General features: G+C 47.9%; 1 protein-coding gene across 2 annotated transcripts in view; it reads left to right on the top strand.

Moving 5' to 3' along the window:
- Positions 1–13,113, top strand: part of si:ch211-106h4.4 (MAM and LDL-receptor class A domain-containing protein 1) — a 42,457-nt gene that overhangs the window by 17,233 nt on the left and 12,111 nt on the right. For both annotated transcript variants that reach the window (XM_029704463.1, XM_029704461.1), the window contains exons 20-42: positions 149–271; positions 531–633; positions 806–956; positions 1,143–1,362; positions 1,693–1,816; positions 2,217–2,346; positions 2,441–2,519; positions 2,697–2,852; positions 2,941–3,066; positions 3,900–4,115; positions 4,371–4,490; positions 4,651–4,812; positions 5,003–5,094; positions 5,378–5,545; positions 7,322–7,658; positions 7,947–8,040; positions 8,247–8,406; positions 8,685–8,790; positions 8,965–9,108; positions 9,542–9,729; positions 9,869–10,034; positions 11,411–11,629; positions 11,961–12,139. In XM_029704463.1, coding sequence (XP_029560323.1) covers positions 149–271; positions 531–633; positions 806–956; positions 1,143–1,362; positions 1,693–1,816; positions 2,217–2,346; positions 2,441–2,519; positions 2,697–2,852; positions 2,941–3,066; positions 3,900–4,115; positions 4,371–4,490; positions 4,651–4,812; positions 5,003–5,094; positions 5,378–5,545; positions 7,322–7,658; positions 7,947–8,040; positions 8,247–8,406; positions 8,685–8,790; positions 8,965–9,108; positions 9,542–9,729; positions 9,869–10,034; positions 11,411–11,629; positions 11,961–12,139 — 3,563 coding nt within the window. The remainder of the gene's footprint in view (positions 1–148; positions 272–530; positions 634–805; positions 957–1,142; positions 1,363–1,692; positions 1,817–2,216; positions 2,347–2,440; positions 2,520–2,696; positions 2,853–2,940; positions 3,067–3,899; positions 4,116–4,370; positions 4,491–4,650; positions 4,813–5,002; positions 5,095–5,377; positions 5,546–7,321; positions 7,659–7,946; positions 8,041–8,246; positions 8,407–8,684; positions 8,791–8,964; positions 9,109–9,541; positions 9,730–9,868; positions 10,035–11,410; positions 11,630–11,960; positions 12,140–13,113) is intronic.

Genomic DNA, 13,113 nt, shown 5'->3' with positions numbered 1-13,113 from the left:
CTAGAGTTCCATTTCATTCTGTGGGGTTATACCATATCAAACACATCATGTAGGCAATATGTTTCCTCACTGATTTGAGACTATGAAGATATTCTAATCGGGAGAGTATGGGGGAAGCAGCAGGGTAATAAGTGTTTGCTTCATACAGATCCGTGTGGATTTGAGGTAGACTCCTGGTGTGACTTTGAGATAGACATGAGTCACAAGGGGCGCTGGGACCGTTTGAGAGGCAGGAAGGACCGACTGGACCACACCTACAGAACTGAGAATGGTGAGTGTTATTGTGGCCCAGTATCATTGTGTTTGGGAAGGGTGGTAGAAAAGGAAGGCATACATGTTTTTTTTTTTAACCTTATCTAACCAGGAAGTCCCATTGGGCCGTCTTCAGGAAGCAGGTCAAACAGTAGTCGTCCATGGCATTGTTTGGCTGCGAATTTAGCTGGTGGAAAAGCGGGATATGAGCACCCGTTAAAGCTCTGCGTAAATCCAATCTATTATAACGACAATTATTGATTGTCTGTGTCCTGTAGGTTTCTATCTGACTGTGTTAAAACGGAACTCCGAGGAGATCGAGGTGGCGCAGCTGCTTTCTTCAGAGCTAAGCTCTACCACAGGGATGTGTGTTCGTTTCTGGTGAGCTCAGTCCCTCGCTGTCACCTCACTCTCCTCCCAACTCACCTCCCCTCACCTTACTTTTCTCCTCTCGCCCCTAGCCTCGTTTCTCACCTCACTCTCCTACTAAAAAACCTCCCCCCATAATGTCCTCATTTTACCTCTGCCCTGATCTCTCACTCCTCGCCTCTAGGTACTGGCTGCCTGCTGGCTCCACTGACCGTCTGTCGGTGCATGTCCTGAGGAGCGGGGAGCAGGGCCTGGCTCTGTGGCAGCGTTCTGGAGCTTCCTCTACAGTTTGGGAGGTGGCAGAACTCACTGTGTCCGCCCCTAACACCTTTAAGGTTAGCTCACCTAGCTAGCTACCGCAACACCGTAACGCATTCTAATTGGCTGTGGTACCAGCCATTCCTATGACCAGGTATCCTCATTGGAAAGAGGAATGGGAAGTGACTGATGGATATCTTTCCACTTTCTTCTGACTTCACACGCGCACAAACCTCCCATCTCCTCACCCCACACACTCCCAGGTGGTTTTCAGAGCAGAGCACGCGCCGGGCTCTGATTCGACGGTGCAGATTGATGACGTGTCTATGAGGGAAGGAGCCTGTACTCCCACGGGCAGCTGTGACTTTGAGTCTGGCCAGTGTACCTGGGTCAACGAGGCCCGGACAGACGGACACGACTGGGTACAGGCAGACGGACGCTTCCATGGCCCGGACACTGACCACACCAGTCAGACACCAGAGGGTGAGGGCTTGGACCACAGGCACCGCAGGCAGTTACAAAGACAAACACGTCGATCGATCCAGGTCAACTAGTTGAAAATCATGCTAGAATAGGATTCCCTTCCAATTAAACATGTGAGAGAGAAGACGCTCTCAGTCAACATACCTATTAAAATAACGGTAAATAAACACGGAGATTGTACACACTTCGTTTTAGTAGCTTAATGTGGTGCAGCCAGACATCAAAGCCCATTTTCCTGTGCACCAGATACTCAAGCTGAAATGATAGTTGCTGCCTTACGATGATGACTGATGTATACGTGACCTATATTGTGATCTGGTCTGCTATCAGGGAGGTTTTTGCTGAGCCCGGCCCTGCCCCAGAACCAGAGCAGTCGGGCCGTGGTGGTCTCCGAGTGGATCCAGTCTCAGACTGAAGCCACCTGCCTTACCATCTGGTACCACATGAATGGCAGGTCAGAGCCTAGACTTACAGGGACTTGACTTTTCTTAGAGGGGAAGATATTTTGTGTCCAGTACATTAAAACCACATATCACATGTTACGTACATCCAAAAACAAAGCATACACACCCTCTGGTTGGAGTAATTGACATTTTAGTAATTTAGCAGACTCTCTTATCCAGAAGCAGTTTAGGGTTAAGTGCCTTGCTCGAGGGCACACCAACAGATTTTTTTTTTTTACCAGCGTCTTTTTGGTTACTGGCCACACGCTCTTAACCGCTAGGCTACCTGCCACCGTATGGAACGGTACTATTGTAATGAACTGTATATGAACTATTGGGATAGCAGGCTCTATATTGGTAAAGTGTGGTAGGAGTCAACATTTCCCCCTTTATGTGTTCCTTATTGTGCAGTGAGTGTGGGGCCCTGCGCGTGTTTGAGCGCTCTGAGCCAACAAAACAAAAGTTACTGTTTGTGACCCAGTCTGGGGGATCCAACTGGACCCGTTTTTCTGGCTCTGTGGAGAAGTCCGGCCCATTCCAGGTACAGTGACTGAGTGATTGGTTTAATGCTTTGTAAGCAGCTCACACACTGGTCCTGCTCAGATGAGTGTACCTTCTAACCCCTGTCTGTCTAGGTGCTGATAGAAGCAGAATCTGGAGACCGTGGATTTATTGCTGTTGATGACATCATTGTAACGCCAGGGCTCTGTCCAGGTACAGTACAAACAATGTGGAAGGCTTTATAGCTATAGTTGTAGACTGGTTATGGGAAAATCAAAACAACAAGGCTAACTGTCCCTGTCCTCTGTCCGCCCTTGTCCCCTACACCTGTTTCGGTTCCCCCATACCCTATTCCATGTCCTTCCATCTCATGCTCACCTGTCCCGACAGACAACGGGACTAGCGGCGACTTTGTGGGGTGCTCCTTTGAGAACGATACCTGTGATTGGGCGGATGTCAGTGTGGGCCAGTTTACATGGCAGCGGGGCAGGAATGCCACGGAAAACACTGGCCCGTCACTAGACCACACCCTGGGCACTGAGCTGGGTAAGACACACACACACACACATTTAAGACACACACCACCCTTGTAGTTCTACTTTAACTCCACTCTGTTTGTGCTGTATTCCTCCAGGCTGGTACATGGCGGTGGAGTCTAGCCGTGGGGATGTGGACAGCTTTGCAGCGCTGCAGAGTCCCACCATGAAGCAGGCCAGTGCTGTGTGCTTGCTCGAGTTCTACTACCATATGTATGGGACAGGTAAGATGCTCCAACACACATAATAAGTGCTGTATGTTTGTGCTAGCTTGCATGTACGTGTAACTGCCCAAATAAAGGAAACACCAACATAAAGTGTTTTAATAGTGCGTTGGGCCACCACGGGCCTCCAAAACAGCTTCAATGCACCTTGGTATAGATTCTACAAGTGTCTGGAACTCTATATACATTTCATAATTTGGTGTTTTGTTGATGGTGGTGGAAAACGGTATCTCAGGCGGCGCTCCAGAATCTCCCTTAAGGGTTCAACTGGGTTGAGTTCTGGTGACTGAGACGGCCATGGCGTACGCTTTACAGCGTTTTCATGCTTATCAAACCATTCAGTGACCACTCGTGCTCCGTGGATCGGGGCATTGTCGTCCTATAGGAACATAGCCACGGTAGCGAAAATAATGGCCTGCCCAGCATGATGGGCTGTTAATTGCTTAATTAACTCAGGATCTACACCTGTGTGGAAGCACCTTCTTTCAATATACTTTTTACCTGTATGCGCACGTTTTGCGTATATGCGTGTTTATTAGGGCCGGGATGATACCAGTATGGTGATACTCGTTAGTATCGCGGCAAGGAAACAAAACACAAAGTGGATTTAAGTTCTTTAGTAAAACAGACCTAATGTTGTAAACAAACATCATTATGTTGTCATCCAGAGTCACATGTATTTATTTTCCAAGATATAGAACACAGTATTTTACATACAGCAGGTTTTTAAAGGACCAAAGAGTTTGGTCTGCTTATGTTTCAGTTTTTGCTATGGACCGTCGTAGTGTTTATGGGTGTGTGTATTGTGTGTGTGAATGCTTGCGTTTATGTAGGTGTAGGGGAACTCAGTGTGCTTCTTCAGGAGGGTTCCAGGACCACTCCTCTGTGGTGGCGGTCGGAGGACCAGGGGGACGCGTGGCGTCGGGGGAAGGTGCTGGTGGGTCGTACCCCCCATGTGTTCACCCTGTTCTTCCAGGCGACCAGGACCTTCAGTCAGCTAGGGGACATCGCCATCGACGACATCCTCTTCCTCAACTGTAGTCTGCCCGGTGAGCAGCAAACACGCAAAGTGACTGTGGACATGGGTTGTGGTACTTGTGTTGTAGAGGAAGGGAAATTACAGTATAAAATACAATGGCAATATCTTAAGTGGTTGTATTTAGGGGAATATAGCATAGCATAGCGTAGTACTACCTGTCTATTACAGGAGCTACAGTATATAGATTGAATCTCACTTTGCTCCAGTGCTGATTTAAAGCAGGTTGAGTGAGTCTTTGCAGAACTCTGTTTTCTCTCCCTCTCAGAGCCCCAGGACTCCTGTCCAGCTGGAGTGTTCACCTGCTCTAACCGTGTGTGTGTGGAGCAGAGCCGAGTGTGTGACTACACCGACGACTGTGGGGATGGGACTGACGAGGCCGACTGCGGTGAGTGAGAAGGACCGTTTTGTACGCAGGAAAACCTTGGTTCATACTTTTAACAAGGACCTGGAGTTTTCCCTGGCCAGGTCACATAATAATAACAAAGAGCTCTAATCGGGTTGGTTGTATCCTGAGTGTTCCCTTTCATCTGTCCGTGTGTATCCAGAGAAGCAGGGTTACGCAGAGCACTGCAGTTTTGAGCAGGGCCTGTGCTCCTGGGAGGAGAGTGAGGTGGACACCCCCGGGGCTGACTGGACCTTCCAGACGGGAGAGAGCGCCTGGCCTCAACGCGGGCCGCCGAGGGACCACACCAAAAACAATGGAGCAGGTAGGTCCGCTCGGTGCACTTCGAGACAGATTATAGTGTGTGGATCAGGGAGTATAAGAATTGCCCTATGGCCATCCCCATGGTCTTTCATCACAGACTTATAGAGCAGCAACGCTCCTGAGAGATTTACTTCAGGGTGCCTACTGTCGGTGGTTCTTTGTGATGGAACGAGGTTGTCTTTATGTTTCAGGGCACTATGTGATTCCTGGGAGCCACCTGACTGAGAAGGGCCAGACATCAGAGCTGCTTTCCAGCACTCTGCTACCCAGCTCCAACTGCACCGTGAGTCTCTCTACGTTCACAACCACTCTGTCAATCGCTATCTAAATGGTTCAACAATGAACACGAATGTTACACCAACACATAGAGATGGCAAGAGGCGCACTTGCCACAAAAGCCTGTTTTAGCCCGCAATAGGGCTGCCTGTGCCGTCACAGAAGCGATCAGGGCAAATATAGGAAGTGTGCCCTCTCTCCATCTCTTTGCACCAACAGCAGTGCCGTAGCCTCCTCAAGCTAGTCTGTAGTTCTCTTACTGAGATGCTGCTCTCTGTCTCCCCCTACAGGTGAGGTTCTACTACTACAGCCAGGATGAGGAGACGGCCAGTCTGACTCTGAGTCTGAGGACAGACCAGGATGGGGTTGATGACACTGTGCTGTGGACCAGAGACTCATCACAGGACTACAGCTGGCACAGGGCAGAGGTCATACTGTTCGTACCAGTCAACAGCAAGGTCAGAGAGGACAACACACATACAAACACACACACAGACATTTGTGACATGGAGATTATTTAGTGTGTATTGCATAACAGATTGGATGGCTCATTGGTGTCAAATTAAAATATAATTTTATTTGTCACATGCGCCAAAAACAACAGTTGTAGAACTTACCGTGAAGTGCTTACTTACAAGCCCTTAACCAACGATGCAGTTAAGAAAATATAATAACGAAAATATTTACTAAATAAACGAAGAAAAAAAAACCAGGAATGAGGTTATATACAAGGGTTACCTGTACCGTGTCAATGTGCAGGGGTACAGGTTAGAGGTCATTTGTACATGTAGGCAGGGGTAAAGTGACTATGCATAGATAATAAACAGCGAGTAGCAGCAGTGTAAAACAATGGGACGAGGGGTGTAAATGTAAATAGTCCGGGTGGCCATATGATTAATTGTTCAGCAGTCTTATGGCTTGGGGGTAGAAGCTGTTAAGGAGCCTTTTGGACCTAGACTTGGCACTCCGGTACCGCTTGCCACGTGGTAGCAGAGAGAACAGTCCCTGACTTGGGTGACTGTAGTCTTTGACAATTCTTTGGGCCTTCCTCTGACACCGCCTGGTATATAGGTCCTGGATGGCAGGAAGCTTAGCCCCAGTGATGTACTGGGCTGTACGCACTACCTTCTGTAGTGCCTTACGTCCGGATGCCGAGCAGTTGCCATACCAAGCGGTGATGCAACCGTTCAGGATGCTCTTAATGGTGCAGCTGTAGAACTGTTGAGGATCTGGGGACCCGTGCCAAATCTTTTCAGTCTCCTGAGGGGAAAAGGCGTGGTCGCGCCCTCTTCACAACTTTCTTGGTGTGTTTGGACCATGATAATTTTTTAGTGATGTGGACACCAAGGAACTTGAAACTCTCGACCTGCTCCACTACAGCTCCATCAATGTTAATGGGGGCCTTTTCGGTCCTCCTTTTCCTGTAGTCCACGATCATCTCCTTTGTCTTGCTCACGTTGAGTGAAAGGTTGCTGTCCTGGCACCACCCTGCCAGGTCTCTGACCTCCTCCCTATAGGCTGTCTCATCGTTGTCGGTGATCAGGCCTACCACCGTTGTATCGTCGGAAAACTTAATGATGGTGTTGGAGTCGTGCTTGGCCACACAGTCGTAGGTGAACAGGGAGTACAGGAGGGGACTAAGCACGCACCCCTGAGGGGCCCCCGTGTTGAGGATCAGCGTGGAAGATGTGTTGTTGCCTACCCTTATCACCTTGGGTTGGCCCATCAGGAAGTCCAGGATCCAGGGTCCTTAGCTTAGTGATGAGTTTGTGGGCACTATGGCGTTGAACGCTGAGCTGTAGTCAATGAACGGCAGTGTGGAGTGCGATTGAGATTGTGTCATCTGTGGATCTGTTGGGGCGGTATGTGAATTGGAGTGGGTCTAGGGTTTACGGAATGATGGTGTTGATGTGAGCCATGACCAGCCTTTCAAAGCACTTCATGGCTACTGACGTGAGTGCTATGGGTGGTAATCATTTAGACAGGTTCCCTTAACTTTCTTGGGGACAGGGACTATGGTGGTCTGCTTGAAACATGTAGGTATTACAGACTCGGTTAGGGAGAGGTTGAAAATGTCAGTGAAGACACTTGCCAGTTGGTCCGCACATGCTCTGAGCACACGTCCTGGTAATCCGTCTGGCCCCGTGGGCTTGTGAATGTTGACCTGTTAAAAGGTCTTGCTCACATCCGCTCACATGGTGTGTGTGTGTGTACATATGCTTGTGTGTCTGCAGATTGTATTCCAGTATAAGAGAGGAGATAACCATATTGGTCTGGTTGCAGTTGACGACGTTTCCTTCTTCAAGGAGTGTGTCCACGACCCTAACAACAGCCAGCTGCCAGTCAACCCACCTTCCTCTGTCCCTCCAACTAATCCAGCCACACCCACTCCCTCAGACCCTCCCACAACTGAAACCACACCCACTTCCTCAGTCCCTCCCACCACCAGTCCCTGTACGTTTGAGAGTGACCAGTGTCTGTGGAGTGACACCAGCGAGGGCGTCAACAGATGGCAGAGACAGGAAGCCGGAAACCACACGGTACCAGAGACGGACCACACGACTGGCACAGGTAACTACAATGGACCTCACACACTGACCAAACACATGACCACAACCACCTACCAATGACAACGCAACAGCACATGTAAAACCATTTAGCATAAAGGTGTGTTCTGTTATTTTCATTTCACCAATGACAACTCGATCGGTACTATTAACACAATCAGCCAAGAAAGAAACAGTTACGTTCCTCAACACAGTTTAAAAAGCAAGTGCAGCAGCAGCTCTTTTGACAGGAAATGAAAGTTACAGATTGCATGTTTAAGCCCTTTTCCTTTCCCTCCTACTTTGTGTATAGGCTACTACATGGCAGTCAATTTCAGCCAGTCCCAAATCGAGGCTCGTCTCCAGAGTCCCGCCCTCCCATCCTTGTCCCCCTACTGCCAGATACTGTGAGTGACAGACAGGACACCCAGTAGGCTGATGCCATGAGCCCGCCTTCGATGTCTACCTCAGTTTTATTCAAAAATATTTTATATTATAGCCTCACGGACCATGTATTAGCATCTCTCTCTGTCCCCCCCTCTCTTTCTCTCTATCCACCCTTCTCTCTCTCTCACACTCACTCACTCACTCACTCACTCACTCACTCACTCAGGTTTCACTTCCAGATGCGTGGTAAAAGTGTAGGGTCTCTGAGTGTTCTTCTGCAGGAGGCTGAGGGCAAAGAGGTAGCACTATGGTCACGCACACTCACCACCGCCCCCCAGTGGAGACCAGAGCACCTGCCCCTAGGTCAACATCTGCAGCCCTACAAGGTGTGTGTTCCCATATACCCGTTACTAGCTTTGTTGTTATGATTCCATTGGGCCGTACATTGAACTGGCACGGTACTTCAGTGGAGTCATAAAACCACATGTTTAGGTCCAGGAGTCATTTTTTAACTGATCGTGTTACTAGACCAGGAAAAACTCTGGCCGCTACTAGATTCTACTAGGGCCGAGATGATTCTGTTCTCAGGTCAGGCGATCAGGAGAAACCTCTGGACCCACGGCATGCTAGTTGACTGTACTGACGTAATTGTCTGTCCTCTCAGGTAGTGTTCAGAAGCTGGGCCGGGGAGAGGCTCTCAGATGTCTCCCGTGCTGTTGCTCTGGACGATATCTCCTTCCTCAACTGTGACACATCCTACCAGCCACCAGGTAGGGCTAGGACTGGATCAGTTTAGCCTTTTAGATCATAAGGAATAAGACTAGGTAGACAGGGGGGGACCTGATCCTAGACCTGATCCTAGATCAGCGCTCTGAGAAGCTTTATGAATACGGGCCGAGGCCACATCGTGTCACTAGGTCACTATTTTACTTTTCTCTCCCCAGTCCTGTCTGCCTATGCCTGTTCCTTTGAGAGGGACCTGTGTGGCTGGATGCGGGGGGCAGAGGAGGAACAGGACTGGCAGGTGATGTCTGGTCCTACGGACACCCCAAACACTGGGCCTGCTGGGGACCACACCACCACCACTGGTCAGTCAGTCCCACAGTTGCATCACATCACCACTCAATGTACTAATTTCATGATAATGTACATTAAAACACACCCTGTTTTTATTTTTTATTTTATTGCAACATAAAAGGGTTAGTGTAGTGACCCATTTTCAAAGTACCAGCAACTGGGCGTTACATGGAAGACATTTTCAGCATCAGTGTTTCATGCTAGCGATATAGTAGGCTTAATGTTCTTCCCTCACTGTTTCTGGTACTTTAAAGGGGTAGTGTAACCAATGTGAATGATCATGATTACATCAAATCTGGACAATATAACGTTACAGGATGGAACTGTTGCCATTTTTAATGTTGGCGTAGTCAGCAGGGTGTGTCCAATTGCTTCAACGGTTCCAACCTGTTGCATAATTCAATGGTTTCCTCAATGTTAATCAGTGTGTTGTTTAATTCCTAGGGTATTACCTGTACATCGAGAGCTCTGCTCCCAGCACCGTTGGTAGTGTTGCTCAGCTGAAGTCCCAGTTGCTGCCCCCTGCAGGGCCCCAGGGGTACTGCCTCTCATTCTGGTACCACATGTTTGGGCCCACAGTAGGATCACTCAGGATGGTGCTACACACCACACAGTCCCGGCTAGGAACACTGGTAAGAACAGAACCTGGATCAGAGATTAGGAGTAACATCTAACTCTCCCCCTGTCTTTACCTATGACCTATAGGTAATATCTGACCCTAGATCAGTGATTAGAGCCATCATCTACCTGCTCTCCTGTCTTTATCTATAGGTGTGGTACAGGAGTCACACTCAGGGGGATGAGTGGCGGCTGGCCCAGAGTCATGTAACCTTACACGAAGTCCACTTGGTGGTATTGGAGGCCTCGGTGGGCGGGGAGGCGGGGGACATCGCCATCGATGACATCACCTTCACCGCAGGACCCTGCGCCCCATCAGGTACCCTTCATCATAACTTCATTCTGTACACTCTTCTTAATGGTGTACTCTGATACAAGTCCTAGCATGCATTTGTTTGTTTTTATGTATGTCTGTACATGTTAATATACCTGTATATTTCCATATATCATTAAGTATATGTTGATATACCTTATATGTTGGTACACTACATGACCAAAAGTATGTGGATACCTGCTCGTCTAACATCTCATTCCAAAATCATGGGCATTAATATGGAGTTTGTCCCCCCTTTGCTGTAATAACACCCTCCGCTTTTCTGGGAAGGCTTTCCACTAGATGTTGGAACATTGCTGCGGGGACTTGCTTCCATTCAGCCACAAGAGCATCAGTGAGGTCGGGCACTGATGTTGGGAGATTAGGCCTGGCTCACAATCGGCGTTCCAATTCATTCCAAAGGTGTTCGTTGGGGTTAAGGTCAGGACTCTGTGCTTGCCAGTCAAGTTCTTCCACACCGATCACAACAAACCATTTCTGTATGGACCTTGCTTTGTGCACGGGGTCATAGTCATGCTTAAACAGAAAAGGGCCTTCCCCAAACTGTTGCCACGAAGTTGGACGCACAGAATCTAGAGTGTCATGGTATTCTGTAGTGTTAAGATTTCCCTTCACTGGTACTAAGGGGCCTAGCCCAAACTATGAAAAACATCCCCAGACCATTATTCCTCCTCCGCCAAATTTTACAGTTGGCACTATGCATTAGGCCATGTAGCATTCTCCTGGCATCCGCCAAACCCAGATTAGTCCATCGGACTACCAGATGGTGAAGCGTGATTCATCACTCCAGAGAACACATTTCCACTGCTCCAGAGTCCAATGGCGGTGAGCTTTATACCACTAGCCGATGCTTGGCATTGGCATGGTGATCTTAGGCTTGTGTGCGGCTGCTCGGCCATGGAAACATAACGAACAGTTCTTGTGTTGACGTTGCTTCCAGAGGCAGTTTGGAATTCAGTATTGAGTGTTGCAACCGAGGACAGAAGATAGTTACGCACTGCGAGCTTCAGCACTCGCCGGTCCCGTTCTGTGACCTTGTGTGGCGTACCACTTTGCGGCTGAGCTGTAGTTGCTCCTAGACGTTTCCACTTCACAATAACAGCACTTACAGTTTCCAGGAGCCGTTCTGGCAGGGCAACAATTTGACAAACTGACTTGTTGGACAGGTGGCATCCTGTCCAACACTGCCACATTGAAAGTCATTGAGCTCTTCAGTAACACCATTCTACTGACAATGTGTGTCTATGGAGACTGCATGGCTGTGCTTGGCTGAAATAGCTAAATCCACTAATTTGACGTCCACATACCTTTGCATATTTTTTGTATATTTTGTATATCTTAAAATATTTTTTACCTTCCAGACCTGTGTGACTTTGAGGAGAGCAGTTGTAACTGGCTTCAGCAGGCTGATGATGACGGTGACTGGGTCAGGGGGTCCGGGTCCACACCTAACCCTAACACCGGTCCGGACTACGACCACACCACCAACACCGCCACTGGACACTACTTTTACCTACCCTCATCGGGGGTTGACCAGGCTGGACAGACAGCCAGGATGGCCTCCCCACTGTTCCCTGCAGGTGAAAGGGATATTCTGCGTTGCGTTTCTTTACCCTTCTGCTCTATGTGTACTTGTTCACTTCCATTCATGGAATGAAAAGGAAAGGACTGGTGTAAGATTGGTATGAACCCATGCCAAACCCAATGCTATTCATTGCGTGGGGAAGAATGGACAAGTGCACACTTTGAGAGAATCGGAACGCAATCATAGACTGGCAACCATTTACTAGAGATGACAGAGGTTCGGTCTTAAATGATAGCCTATTATTTCACTTGCTTGTAGTGTACTACTTTTGAGCAGATCCTAAAAAAACGGAATAAGAATATTTGTTACGTGTCTCTGTGGCGCAGGTAAAGGGGTGTGTCTTCAGCTGTGGTACCACATGTCCGGGAAGGGCATGGGGACTCTGAATGTGTACCAGTGGAGTGAAGAAGGGGGCCAGGTAATGCTGCTGTCCCACTCCGGGGACCAGGGGGCTCTGTGGAGGTTTGCCCAGGCAACGCTGCAGCTGGACAGGGACGATTACAGGGTGAGCCCCTGTCTTGATGCTATGGGATGTCGTCCTAGACCAAACACACTGATGATTGCTATGTGTCGGAACACAATGGTTTTAGTTTCTATTCCCATCCTTCTCCAGCCTAACACTTACTGTAAATAATCCTGTTTAATCTTACATCTAGACGTTCCGCTAGCGGAACACATGCTCCAATATCCAATGATAGGCGTGGCGCGAAATACAAACTCCTCGAAAATCCGAAAACTACCATTTTTCAAACATATGACTATTTTACACCATTTTAAAGACAAGACTCTCCTTTATCTAACCACACTGTCCGATTTCAAAAAGGCTTTACAGCGAAAGCAAAACATTAGATTATGTCAGGAGAGTACCCAGCCAGAAATAATCAGACACCCATTTTTCAAGCTAGCATATAATGTCACAAAAAACAAAACCACAGCTAAATGCAGCACTAACCTTTAATGATCTTCATCAGATGACACTCCTAGGACATTATGTTATACAATACATGCATGTTTTGTTCAATCAAGTTCATATTTATATCAAAAACCAGCTTTTTACATTAGCATGTGACGTTCAGAACTAGCATTCCCACCGAACACTTCCGGTGAATTTACTAAATTACTCACGATAAACGTTCACAAAAAACATAACAATTATTTTAAGAATTATAGATACAGAACTCCTTTATGCAATCGTGGTGTCCGATTTTAAAATAGCTTTTCGGTGAAAGCACATTTTGCAATATTCTGAGTAGATAGCTCGCCATCACGGGCTAGCTATTTTGACACCCACCAAGTTTGGTACTCAACAAACTCAGATTTACTATAAGAAAAATTGGATTACCTTTGCTGTTCTTCGTCAGAATGCACTCCCAGGACTTCTACTTCAATCAAATCAAAATCAAATCAAATTTATTTATATAGCCCTTCGTACATCAGCTGAAATCTCAAAGTGCTGTACAGAAACCCAGCCTAAAACCC

The sequence above is a fragment of the Salmo trutta genome, chromosome 21 (genome assembly GCF_901001165.1).
Source record: "Salmo trutta chromosome 21, fSalTru1.1, whole genome shotgun sequence".
NCBI classification, from domain to species: domain Eukaryota; kingdom Metazoa; phylum Chordata; class Actinopteri; order Salmoniformes; family Salmonidae; genus Salmo; species Salmo trutta.
The sequence above is the reverse complement of the archived record's forward strand: the minus strand, read 5'-3'. Positions and strand labels throughout refer to the sequence as shown.